This window comes from Archocentrus centrarchus, chromosome 4, assembly GCF_007364275.1.
Source record: "Archocentrus centrarchus isolate MPI-CPG fArcCen1 chromosome 4, fArcCen1, whole genome shotgun sequence".
Taxonomy (NCBI): domain Eukaryota; kingdom Metazoa; phylum Chordata; class Actinopteri; order Cichliformes; family Cichlidae; genus Archocentrus; species Archocentrus centrarchus.
In genome coordinates, this window is record NC_044349.1 from 12,678,906 (window position 1) to 12,693,081 (window position 14,176).

At 42.6% G+C, this 14,176-nt stretch overlaps 1 protein-coding gene across 1 annotated transcript in view; it reads left to right on the plus strand.

Moving 5' to 3' along the window:
- Positions 1-14,176, plus strand: part of dennd1b (DENN/MADD domain containing 1B) — a 102,294-nt gene that overhangs the window by 51,909 nt on the left and 36,209 nt on the right. The window contains 6 exon segments of the mRNA XM_030727321.1: positions 1,699-1,752; positions 2,313-2,423; positions 9,729-9,740; positions 9,742-9,830; positions 11,568-11,613; positions 13,167-13,268. Of these exon segments, the coding sequence (XP_030583181.1) occupies positions 1,699-1,752; positions 2,313-2,423; positions 9,729-9,740; positions 9,742-9,830; positions 11,568-11,613; positions 13,167-13,268 (414 nt within the window).

A 14,176-nucleotide genomic window follows, 5' to 3' on the forward strand; every position in this document is an offset into this window, starting at 1 on the left:
ATAGATTTCAGCTTAACTAGAAAAAGCACATGGACATTGGACATCACTGAGGGCAGGAAAATTGTGTGGATTTGTTTCTTTCTCACTTAGTAACCAAAAGCACGTAATAAATAAATAAAGCCATTGTGTTTTGCTCAGGTTTTATTCTGCCTACTGCCCCTAGAAATAAGGAAGAGAGCATCTGGTCAGTTTTAGCTCTGTGTGAGTTTTCCTATCTGTGTAGTACTCTGAGCAACATAAGAAGAAACCTTAGATCTCATTAAGTGATTTTTTTTTTTTTGATACATTTTTAAGCTGTAGAAGTAGCTGTGCAAAATATGCATAAAAATATGGCTTTAACAGTAATATAAGCTTCAGGGGAAAAACCTTGATGTCTGTTCCAGTTAATGTTTATTTGCTGCATCTTTATCTCTTCTAAGCTTTGTTCAACTAGCGCAGTGACCGTCCTCTGGGTGAAGTGATGCTTTACTCATGATAATTGGTTTTTCACATTTTTTTTTTTTAACCTTAACACACGTTCACTTTGGGAGTAAAATGGTTGTTTGTTTTTACACTAAACTGAATATTGCTTTGTCACCAAAGAATTCAAATAATAGAAACTGTGATGCTGCTACTTTTTTTTTTTTTTTTCCAGTTTATACCATTTGATTAAACACCAACACCATCATGCGCTCATCCTGATTGGAAAATGCTGAGTCTGGTTCCTAAATAATGTTGTTGAAAATAGCACCAGATAAAAACATAAACCAGATCCTTTACCGTGGTGGGTTTTTAAAGTTTCCACACTTTTTCCTGCCTGACTATGGTGGACTTTTCTCTCCGTCTCTGTAATCAGAGGCATTTTTATTTTGTGGTGGTGATGTTCTCTCTGGATTGCTAAGTTGCTGATTTTGAATGGCTCGTAATATTTGCACATTCTCAACCAGTTTCTTTGTTATGAAATGTATAGGCCTAATATCTGTGTAATGAGTTGCATATGAATTTAAAGAGTTGAATATTAGACAAAGTAGTTAAATCTAAGAAGTGTTAATGGATTTTTAACTGTGCTCTCAGTGTTTGTTTTTCAGTGTATGTTTTCAGAGAATCTAACCTGTGAACGAAGACCTGCAACAGATGGTTGAGTTGAAGGCCTTAGAGAAACGCAGGTGTACTTAGGAATCAGGAGAGTGTGTGTGAGAGAGACACAAAAGTGTGTTTCACTTGGTGGTTTGTCTACCTCCAAACAGCACCTCTCTCAGGCCTCTTTGATCTGAACACTGAACCTGCCCTGCTCTCCCAAAGTGAGACAGGCAGCCCTGTGATCCTCTAAACAACCTGTGCGTGAGAGAGTGTGTCTGTGCGGATTCACACATGCACACACGTGCATGTGTACTTTTGTGTGTGTTGGTGCTCCGCAAGCCTTTTTTAATGCTTAAATAAAGACTCCGTTTTCCACCGGAGACATCACCCCAGTCTGTGTCTATGGGGAGCTGAGCTGCTATTGAGCTTTCTCTGTTCTGTAGGCCTGATAAAAGCATTGCCACAGTTCAGACACCAGCTCAGCAATTCATATAGACAGAGCTGAAGATGAGCCATAAATCATAGAACAAAGTGAACGGCCTTTTTCTCTCCTCTTCCCCTCATTCTCTTCTGCATGAGTGGTATGCCTCACTTGTGACCTTCCCTCTTCTTTCTCCTGCATGTTTGTGTTTTTTGCAGCACTCCTACTTCATCGCCCCGGATATCAATGGACTGCCAACTATCCCTGAGAGTGTAAGTATTCGTGGAAAAGAAGAGGAAAAGAGACAGGAGGAGATAAAGAGAAATCCCTGTATTCTGGGAACATCTTTGCCTCTAATCGTTTTAATCAAATACACATGTCACTCTTTGAAATTATTGCATCATCCTCTTGTATCAGTTTTATCTCCTGCGGTGCTTGTACTTTTAATGTCAAGGTTCAGAGGCTGGCATGGGTATTTGTAGATTCAAACTGAGCTCATGTCCTTTGTTGATTTTTGTATTCAAATCTTAGCTCAATTCTTTAAGGCAAGGGACTGAAGCTGTTATCCATCTCACAGCTAAATGCAATCATATTAGACGCATCAAAGACATGCAATTAGTATAAATTTGTGCATCTTGTCCATTCATTTTTGCTGCTAAAACAGTATGTGCAATCCATAAAAGTCCAACTTCTTTATCAGCCCTTGCTCCATTTCTCTGTGTGGCACACTCTGGCACTGTCACAGTCTAGCGTTGATGCTTTACTGCAAACAAGTTGTGCTAGGACAGTTTGTTATATACCTGAATATCCTCCTGTTCTTGTCGATCTCCAGAGGAACCTGACAGAGTACTTTGTGGCTGTGGACATCAACAACATGCTCCAGCTCTACGCCAGCATGCTGCACGAACGGCGCATCATCATTACCTCAAGCAAGCTTAGCACTGTGAGTCCATTTGCTTTGAGTTGCTCTCTCAGCTGCAGCGAGCGTCTGACCTGTCAGACACGGGCTTAAAATAAGTTAGAAGATGGCTCAAATACCGCACCTACTCAAAGCACTGCTCATCTCTGTGTTGTCTCATATATATATATATATATATATATAATATATATATATATTATATATATATAATATATATATAGATATATATATATATATATTATTCTTTTCTTTAACATTTAATTCAAGTTGAGGTGGAGCATTCAGTCACAGCATGTCTATATGTTGGCGAATGAGAAAAGCGAGTTAATTTACAGTCACACAAACTCATGTTTGCTATTTTTAGCTTCATATGAAACTCTGACATACTCCCTAAAAAAAAGTATATGCTTAAGTATATGGACTGCTTCCTACATTGAATGTGACTCCCTTCATCAATATTCCAGCAGGAGATCAAACCCTAACAAGTATGATAAGAATATTTATCTGACATGGTTACTCTACTCATATGAAGAGAGTTGAACTGATCTGTTGGACCCTTCCACCCCCACCCAGTCAGACAGCACTACCACCAAGGTCTGACAAGCTGTGAAACGCACAATAAAGCTGGATTATTTGTGGCTGTTTGTTCTATAATGGCAACACATTAATGTCCAAAAAGCCTTAAATTATCCATTATTGCATGTCTGACTCTCTCACATAATTGAAGGCAATTCTGTCTGTTTGTGCGAGGGAGGAAATCTCTGTCTTTCTCCCCTTCTTCCTCCCTCTGTTCCTCATTCCATCCTCCCTCCGTTATCTTCGTGGCTGATGAGGCAGAGCCAAATGTTTATGACAGATGAGATGGGAGAGGGAAGTGATGTCATCCTAGTCCTATCTGTATCTGCAGTGTAGCTGGTCCTGCAGTGCTTTCTACAAGTCTGCAGAACACTTAGCCACAGGGGCCTGCGGTGGTGTTGGGTGCTGCAGAGAACAGTTCCCAAGGTCTCCCGCGGGAGCTATAATCAGGAAGACCTGTGAAAATTACCCAGCCCTTGGAGAATTTCACCTGTCTCCCCTCAGCTCCTCAGACCAGCAGCACCTGTGCTCCGGATCCAGGCAGCACACTGTGCTGTGACAGAAGCAGTACATGATGTAAATTATCAGACTAAAGGGTGCGAGTGTTTTTCTTTTTAGCAGGAAGAGGGGGTGGAGGTGATTTTTGTCTGTGATTTACAGTTTTCTGCTGCCCGAAGAGAATCTCAGCTTGTTTTTATAACAAATATATGCCGACAGGATATTTTAAGAGCTTCCACGTCAGACCTTTACCTCTCTAAGCCTTTATCCTCTACAATTCTTCATCCACTCATCTATCCATCCGTCTTCCTCAGGGAGAGTGTTTTGGTTTGGTAGCGTTATATGTCAGGAACTGCAGTAACAAAGGTATTTTCACATCTCCACTGGGATTACTAGCAGGCCTAGTGTTATTACTGCTCCTGTGATGCGTTATTTTTGTTGTTGGGTAGATTGACCTGCAAGTTCAAGTGGAAATGGTTGCCACGGTTCTTGAAGCCATATATCTTAGTGTATACATACTTAACTTTAAAGAGCCCCGCTCGTTATCCAGTTCCCTGTCTTGTGATCAAATATCTTACAGGATGAGAGAATTATAATTTATATCAGAGTTCATCGAAATGTTAGTTAAAGTGAGTGTTGGCAGTCGCTGGATGGACAGGTAGTGTTTCTACAGTCTGCTTTCTACAGATAGAAGATGTATGAGGGAAAGTATTGTTAGTAACATCGTTAGTACCATCCAGCTGCTTTTCACCACCTCCGCCTGTCCAGCATCTCAACCAAGCAGAGTGAAACAGGGAATAGAAAGAGGAAAGAGAAAGAAAGAGACACACACACAACAGATATGCTGGCATTTATTCTGCCTGCTCGAGGTGCTGCCTGTGGTTAAAAAGCCCCCGTTGAACCCAGCCGTGTCATCTGTCTGGTACAATGGCTGCCGCGTCTCGCAAGCAGCCAAAAGCAAAGGAATAAATCAGGATCGTACAACAATGCGTCAGTTGACTTATTGCTGTTTCGTGACCATGAGGTGAATGGTACCGCTGTTTTAAAAAAGCCAGTTGGCGTGGCGCAGGTGCGGGGAGCCAGCCGTGCGTGCAGCCTGTCATAGGCCCGTATAATAGGGCTGCATCGGCCCTTCCTCTAACTAGTCAGTTGGGAGGGACCCCCACCGCTCATCGCCCCCATCCACCACCCTCTGCGTCTTTCATATGCGAGGCCCCAGCCCCCCAGCTCTCCAGCCCAGCCTCTGCCCTGCCTATCGCCCAAATTCACACAACCCGACCCCAGCACTGGCTGACAGCAGCCCTCTCATCAGGCTGTCAGGCCTATGCTAACAAGGAGCTATCCATCCACCGTGCCCTAGAGTGCCAGCTGTCTCTCTGTTTCCAGCTTTTCCTCTGTTCTTCCCTTCTCTCTTTCCCTGACTTCTCTCTGTCTCTCTTCCCCCCCTCTCTCTCTATCTTAGTAATTCTTTCTCTCTGACATATTATTTTCTGTCCATCTGTCTCTTCACTCTCTCCTGCTACACCTCTCTTTCCCTCTAACTTTGCCTCCCTCTTCCTGGGAGTCTTAATGTGTCTGTCTGTTGTTGGGCAACTGCAGAACATCAAGACATCCTCCCCACCCCCCCACCCCCTCCTTCCTCCTCCCCCTCTCCCTCCTCTCCTTCCCCTCCTTCACCACCTTCTCCTCCTTGTCCTCAATAGACTCATCTCTGCCCCATGCCATGTGTCTAAAGGTGTGTGTTGTGTCGTTGTGACGGTGTATGCGCATATGTGCATGTAGAAGGTGTTCGTGCCTGTTTTTTTTTTTTTTTTTTGGTTTTGTTTTGTTTTTTTAAAACATGCATCTGTTTGTGCATGTCGTCTGCACGCACAGGTGTTTGTACCTTATGCCTTATGTCTTTCTGTGAGAAAGTCAGTGACTATGTATGCATGTGTGGGAGGCCTGGTGTTGGCTGCTGCCTGCGTTGTCCTGCATGCCCTCTCTATCTCTCCCCCCGTGCCACCCTACCTGTTTGTGGCATACTTGCATTGTACTGGGCCTGACACCAGCGTTTGTCAACAGAGGGAAAAGCAGAGCCTGGGTAATTGGTGACTACTCGGCGCGTAGGGGAGAGAAGAGGGAAAGGCTAACACAGCAATACAATAACAGGGGAAATGAGGGAGAGGTGGCAAGGGACAGAAGGACAGCAGGAGGAGAGGAGGGAAAACAGAATAAGTAATGGAGACTTGGGATGAAAATGAGGCTGGGAAAGGAGAAACAGGATTGAATTTGGAGAGAGCACAGGGACAAAGTTGGAAGGAAAGGCTAGTGGAGGGGAAATGAGTCTTTAAGGCTGGTGTGAAGAGGTCAAGAGCGACTATGTTGATACCATTCCCCCTGTCAAATTGAATTACGTTGCCTGCAGCAGCGGCTATTTTTGCACATTCTTGCTCTCGCTAGACTCACACAAAACGGTCCTTCATCGAGAAGGAGAGAATAGCGTGTATCTTACGAGGCTGGTTAAAGGGCTCAGTCACCATCATAGGGCCTCTTTAAATGTGAATGTGGCAAAGGAGATGTTTTTCTATTTTGTTCGTTTGTGCTCACTTTAACATAGGTTACTCAGGTAAAGAGTAACGGTGTGGGTGGAAACAGTATTCCAGTTTACTGACAGCCTGTAGAGCTCACACTTGCAGTGCTGTTGTCTCTGGTGGGGCCAACTCTTTCACAAAAACATCACTGTTGAAGAGCGCCGTTGCTATTCAGACATGTAAAGGGACATGTTCATCTGAATATGATGATGTATGAATGTTGAGTTTGGTAGCTGTGCATGCAAAATTAAGATTTATTTAGTAATTGTAGAAATCTACACGTTATTATCCTTGTCTGTGACTCTGCTGTGGAAAACCTTGTTATGTCGGTGAAAAGCGGTGCAATAAAATCGAGCAAATGAGTGTAAATACAGAAAAAAAATCTTTCTTTATTCTGCTGTTGATGGACATTTATTTTCCCGCCAGAAAATGCACAAAAGAAAGGGTTCCTGCATGACATCCAAACCACATTATTAATAAAACTGCTTGATCTGAGTTTTATGGTGTCTACTTCCAAGTTGCATTGCAAATTTTTTTGTCTTTTCACTTCATTCTTCCATCTTCTCCAACTTTCACCTCCTCTCCCTCCCATCTCCTAGCATCTCTCTGTCCCTCTCTTTTCTGTCTGTCCTTCCTTTAGTCTCATTGAATAGATCTGGGAAAACCCGTGTTAGTATGGACACTTTCTGTCTAAGCTACAGCACACTAAAAAGCTCTCAGGGCAGAACCAAAGACCTTGACTGCTTTTTGAAGCAGGCTGTCGCTGTATAATCGGTTAGCTTCTCTCAGAGGAAGGGGGCAACACACACCCACACACACATGCACACGCACAGTGTGTAAGAGGCAGGCAGCCCCTCATTACCGGGCAGAGCCCTGGTCCCTGAGGACTGGACCCAGCACCTAATCCTGTATTTGTTCTTGGGGACTGTATCTGTGATTCTCCATTGAATGAATATTAAGCACCCAGGTCTTTTGTGGAGCGTGTAAGCCATTTGGCTCCACTCATCTATTATTTATCAGCCTGGCAAATATTTTATCAGCCTTAGCCTCTCATGACCCACTCTCATGTGAAGCCCCCCTATAAATGAAGAAAAAAAAAAGAGGGGGTATGATTTTTTTTTTTTTCTTTTAATTTATCGTGCTTTTACTTTTTGCCTCATTTGTTCTAAAACCAGGACAAGGACACAGGCATATGTATTAAGTTGAATTAGAGAAGCAAATATGTGAAATATTCCTCTGGAGTTCCCTTCAAGTTACCTTATCTAAGGCACACTGCCCGCGTCCATCGCTTTGGAGATAGCACATAAATGAAACTGGAAATGTAGATTTGCTTTATAAATCATTATCTTAGTTTCAGACTCCCTTCTCAGCTGACTCCCCAAGCCAGCCACCCCAGCCTGAGAAGAAGAGAAGCAGAGAGACTCCTGTTTTCACTTTCAACCTGAGAGTAAATCATACCAGTTGGGGGGCTCACCTTGAGGCTTGGTGGAGATAATTGGAGTTGGTTAGCGAGGTGTTCTGTGCCATTACCTCCTGGTACCAGCGCAATGGCTGGGGCTTGTCTCGCACTCCCAGAGGAGGAATACACTAGCCTGTTGGCTCTGCACTTACTGTGTGTATGTGAGTGCATACATGCGTGTGCATATGCGCGTGTGCATAACCACAGCCAGATTGGTGACCTTTCCTGATCACAATTTTAATGGCCCTTAGCATCATTGCTTTGGAAAACGCATGAAGGGTGTAAGGGTTTTGATCGTCACTTTTCCACCAAGTGCTTCACTTTCATGCATTAATATTCATGGCATTGATTTATTTTCAGAATTAACAAAAAAAACAAACTGTTTGCCAGGGAATTAATCCTGACAGGAGCGTGGCATTGTTGTTTTATTTGAAGACAGCAGGAAGCAGAAATATGCATATGCAGATACACAGAGCAAGACACCAATTAAATGTTGATTAAGTCCTAACTATTGTGGGACTGGGTGTATGAGAGATTGCACAGAGACAATTAAAACAACAAAAAAAAAAAAGACATTGCCTTTTTTTTCTTTTTTTTTCTCTTTTGCTGGCCAAACACATGCTAGGAGGGAAAGACGTGGACGTACACAATCGCACACACACACTTTCTGTTGTGAGCTTTTCAGATGTCCGGGCTTGATCTTTGGGTGGATTCAGAAGGGTGGGGCCCTCTTTCTCTTTTTCTGGCAGCGGTGGTTTTCAGCCGCCAAGCTCACCCGCTTTTGGCCGGTCAATTGTGACACTGCGTGTGTCAGTGAGCAGGGGGTCTCCTGGCAGTTGCGCGTGTGCGTCTGATAGTGTGTGTCCGTTTCACACATTGACTGTGAAGCTGCAGCAGTATAACAGCGGCTGCTGCTCCAGGGTCCCGGCGGTATTGGCCTAGCCCGCAGTCTCTCTTGGCTAACTCATGTTTCATTCTTTGGCAATTTGCCCTAATGAAGTCCCGCAGGAGCCCCTCAGACCTCTGTTCTCTTTCCATATTTAATCATGTTATTTTAATCTGGGGATGAGCTAACGCCTCTTTCTCCTGCCATGTCTCTCTGTGCGTGTCTGTGTGTGCGTGTGCGCGCGCGTGTGTGTGTGTGTGTGTGTGTGTGTGTGGTGTGTGTGTGTGTGTGGTGTGTGTGGTGTGTGTGGTGCTGCAGGTCATTACTGTAGCCTGGGTTTTCATGTGATGAGATGTCAAGAGGGAGATGCTGGCTTTAAGACAATGGAAGACAATGACTTTAATTCTGTGTGTAATATTGGTTTGACAATGTAAAAGCTTCTTTGAAAAGCAGTGTCATCTTCACGTGATTGCTTCTCATTATTTGTTAAAAAAAGAGGTTAATTATTCTGTTTTTTTTTTCTCTCCTTTAATTTCCCAGTCATAGTGGTTGGGGTAATTTTGATTTTTATGACTACTGTCAGTACTGTTTTGGCTTTCTTTTGTTGCTTTTGTGCAGGTCACAGCACAATCCAAACTTACTGACACTGATTTAAAAAGCAGTTAATAATGAACACTTTGTTCACGTGTTTTGTGTTAAAATGGGTCAGAATCAGGATTTTAAAGTAAAGATTCATAATGGCCAGGTGCAATAGTAGCAAAATATTTTTGCTCTAATGACCCATGACAAGTAAATCGATACAGAGGAACGCACTGGATGCATGTTCGCCGTGTTGCCTTTCCTTAGATCAATCTTTTTAATAGTTTTCTTTCACATCAGTCTTGCTCTCTTCTGTGGTTTCTCTGTCATGAGGTTGAAGGCGGGGCCCCTGTCAGCAGGTCGATCTCCAGCTTCCATATCCTTTGGTCATCAAAAAGCGAAGAGGATATGTTGGTATAAAGTGTTCTTTCTGAGCAAGAAAAAGACTAACCGCATGTTTGCCAGTGATATCAAAACATTATTATTATTTATATAAAAGGACATAACAGGATATTTTTTTGGAAGGAAAGTTCACTGCAGTCATTTTAAGCAAGCCATGGAAATTTATTAGAGACAAGAACAAAAGGAAGAGCAGTGCTTAATTTACTGTGTTCTTCCTTCAGCTCGTTCTACTTTCTGAGAGCGAAATCAAACTCTTAAAACTCTTTTGCCTTCATTTTTCTTTAATTTTGTGTTGTTGCGGAAGTTGCATTGACTTTTTTTTTTTCTTCTCACATCTTCTTTCTCTTTCTGTGTAGTTAACTGCGTGTGGTCCACGGTGCTGCTGCTTTGCTCTTTCCTATGTACTGGCAGCACATCTTCATCCCCGTGCTGCCCCCGCATCTTCTGGACTACTGCTGGTAAGGCTGACTGCCTCTAAAGCACGTCAACGCACAGCAAACACCACCAGTATCATCATAATAAATGTTTTCCTCTCTCTGCTTTTTAGCCACCTTCCAGCACACACATATGCACGGCTGACACACACTGTAGACATACACGTGCGGCACACAAACACACTGTGCCATGTGCGCTGTTACGCACCAAGCTCTGCCACTAAAATCTTGGTGTAAAAGTGCAGACACTCATGTTCACACATTCTCCCACCCATTCTTCATGTTCTTGTGATTCCTCTTGTGGCGCGCCTTCTCATGTGTGCTCCTCAACATAATGAACAGCCCGGATCACCTAGCTCCATATTTCATGCCACTGCTAGCAGCGCGCTCTCATACATCTTGCTCTCTCAGGGTTTCATTACTACCGATCCAACGCAAATCCAACAAATCTGGATGGACTTGAGTGAAACTGAATGGAGAGCAGGAGTAAAATGTACAATGTGTTCAGTCAACTTCAGATCTAAACGGCGCTTAAAAAAAAAAAAAAAAAAAAAAAAAAAAAAGTGCTGAAGTCGGGTTACAAAAGAACTTTTTTTTTTTTTTTTTTTTTTAATTATTTTGGTTGAGTCAGTGCAGTTAGCTCATGAAGTTCAGTGTTTTACCACAAGGGACACTTTGGCTTTAAGAAGCTATAAATCACTGACAGTGAAATATAATTTTCAACACTCTGCAAAGACTCATCATTATCTTATTCAATCACAGTGGTGGTCCTCCATGCACTGATTGGATAATGAAAGTATATTAGATGCCGTGCGTGTGTGTGTGTGTGTGTGTGTGTGTGTGTGTGTATACACAGTACATCTGAGATTCTGCGCATGCTGGTGTGGTGTACCATTTGTGGATGTATCTTGTAAATGTTAAACATTCATAAAACAGCAGCCAGGGCGCAGGGCTCCAGGCCTGCTGCTTGTTTTTTCAGTTGCTTTAAGCTGATTACAAGCCTGTGGCTTCTGAATCATTCTGGCCAGGAACACACTGACCCAAAACTATCCGATTATTACTGCCTCTTAAACCTCGTCGTAAAAATGGTTTCTATTATTGACTGTTTTTGGTTGATTTTATATCATGCTGAATGGGGAACGGTCGATGATTCAACTTTTCCTTACCACAAACTTTGAAAATGAAGATATATATCACACCAAATAAGAATGACATGATAATAACCCCTGAAAAAACACTCTTTTTTTTCCTCCCTTGAATAAAAAGAAAACTCTTGACACATCTGCCCTTCAACTTTCTAGGGACTGTTCCAAGTCTTTCTGTTCTTCCCTGAACTAGCAGTAGAACTTAGTAGAGAAAACAACCCTTAAATGTACCACGGAATCATTGGTTGCTTGTTTTGATTATTATCAAATAAATATTGCATTTGTAATTGATTACCTGGCATTGCCAATTTATAGTGTTGTTGTTAAACTGTTCTTGCCTAATCTTGATGACATTTTAATCTTTTAATCTGACTAATAATTCTAACCCCTTAAACGTATTCAGTTTGCATTCATATAACACAGAGAAAAGAAAAAAAAATCCCACAACAAAGCATCTGTGATTCTTGGAAGTTTGTATTTAAGAAATTTACAGTATTAAATACAGATTCATATAATATAATCACTGAAGTAACGTCCATGAATGTTTCCTTACTTTCATGTAACCACTGATAGTGACTTTCCTGACAGCTTTGTTTTACTCCCTCTCTCTCTGCAGTGCTCCTATGCCATACTTTGTGGGAGTTCATCTTAGTCTGCTAGAGGTATGTTTGTGAATCTTCCAATATAAGCATGTACATGATTATGCTTCATTTTAAATCCCTGTTTAAATATGATGTTGCAAATTAAGAATTCTTGGGTCCTCTTTAGTAGATTTTAACGAAATGTGTACATTTATGTTTAATACTTTACATTAAAGGAGGATGCTTGGGGGGGGGGGGGGGGTTTGTACTGTAAATTGTGGTCATTTGTATTATTCTCTCTGTGGCAATGGCCATCTAATGCTGTGTGTGGTTTGGTGAATTTTTTCTTAATTATAAGACAACCCCACCCCCACCCCCAAATCTCTAACAGTGTTTCAAAAAAATTGACAGGTATTTTTTTTTTTTCCTTTTTAAACCTTCCTCTGCTGCTTTTGTGCTTTTTTAACCATAACGTACAAAAGACAGAGAGAAAGGCAAAGAAAGCATCTGCAAAACAAGAGCTTTTCTACTTCATTGTTAAGCCTTGTGTTGGTTGGGGGGCAAGTCATCACCAGCACTGCTGTTTTGTGTGAATGCATGTTGCAAGAACACACACACACACACTTACACTTGTGTGTAAGTGTTAGTATGTAGGTGTTTGTGCAAATGCATATGTTTCTAATGCACATGTGTGTTTGTCTGCGTGTGTGTGTGTGTGATATTTGTCTGACAGTTGCGGCAGTGGCAGTATTTATCACACTCTGCATCCGTGACAGACCTTCTTTCCGCCACTACATAATTAGTCCAGATCAGCATGTGAGCCTCCACTGCACAGGCTGTCACAAAAGTGACAAACTAGAAATTCACACACAACGCTGCCCCCCCCCCCCCCCCCCCCCCCCCCCCCCCCCCCTCCACACACACACACACACACACACACCACACACACACACACACCACACACACACACACCTGCCTGCATCCGGCACCGCACCGAATAATTGTTGAATTTGTCGCCATCAGGATGCACGCGGCACACCACAGCATCACTGTGTTGTTATTGATGCATGAGGTTTTGGTGCTGTGGAAAATGTTTGCGCGGTCCAAGTGCTTCCTCTCGGTGCCATTCTTCATTTTGCGAGCTCGTGTCTGTGTGCGCGTTACGGTAAAGATGTTCTAATAATTTTTTTTCCACATGCCATTTTTCATCCTTAATCGTAAAGGTGTGTGATAAGGAGCGTGGCTTTAACTGTGGCAGCTATATTTTCATGTTACTGGGGCTTCAGGACAGAAATAACTTTGTCTCCTGGGAAACACACCTGGGCCACACTGTGGATTTAAAATCTTAACATTATTTCATGATTATTTCATGACAACAATAATATTTATTATGTTAAACATGTCAACTACACAAGAATTCTCCAGCATATTAGTCATTATAATATAGAAAAATAACTGATTTCTTTGGGTGTTAAAAAAAAATGTGAATACTTTTTAATTATTAAAAGAATTTCTCCCGGCATTGGATATGCTGCAGTGATATTTAAACTTGTTCAGTATTGTGAAATGATCAGAGTGTGTAAAATATCTTTGTTGGTCTGCTGCTGCAATAACATTGTACATTCCTCTGCTAGAGAGTACGCAGTCGATCACTGGAAGATGTGGTCATTCTCAATGTGGACACAAACACCCTGGAGAGCCCTTTTGATGACCTGCACAACCTCCCCAGTGATGTGGTGAGACAGACACACACGCACACACAAATACACAGATTTTATTATCAGCTTTTATTGCTATATTATACATCACACACAGAAGGTTAATTTTTCTTCTTTCCCACTGAGTCTCACTCGCATAAACACACATATTCTTGTCCTCCAAAGTAATCTCACACTCATGTTGCGCACATACAACGCACGCATATGAAGAAAAAAAAAAAAAAAAACACAAACACACACACATATCCAGAAACTTGTCAAAGTATAGCTCTTGTCCCCTCCCAGCATCATTAATGACTGCAGTACTGGCTCCTCAGATTGTTGCTGTCTAAAGTAAACTCCCGTCGCGTCGTATGACGCTTGAAGGCAAACAGCATTCCCAACCATCAGAGGCTTGTGGGAAAATGTGAAACTCCCTTCCCTTCAATCTCATCCATTCTATCATTATTTCACAAAGTCTTGCATTTCCTGCCTGCCCACTGGCACGTTTCTGAGAACGAGAGATAGGAGGAGGGAACAAGGCAGAGAAAAGAAAAGAAAGGCAGAGATGGGTGATTTTGTAGGGGAGAGAGTGGGAAGAAGGGGGCCAATTACCAGTGTGGGCAGTGAAGCCACCTGCCAGCGCATCGTCTCTTTAATTAATGGAGCACTGACGCCGGTCAGTGCTACAGGAAGCATCACCGTGGCGTCAGGGTCACTCACACATTTCCACACATGTACACACGTGCATATGTGCACACACCGACATGGAGAACAACACACCAGTCTTCCAGCTAGTCTTCCCTGTCTTTGTGGAAGCGGGAATCTGTTTGTTTAGCTCTTCTTCACGGTGTGTGTATTAAAGCTCCTCTGCGAGACACTGAGGCCCCGCTGAGGCTGTGGACGCACTATTACCCACGCTGCTAACAGTATATACTCAGGTTCCA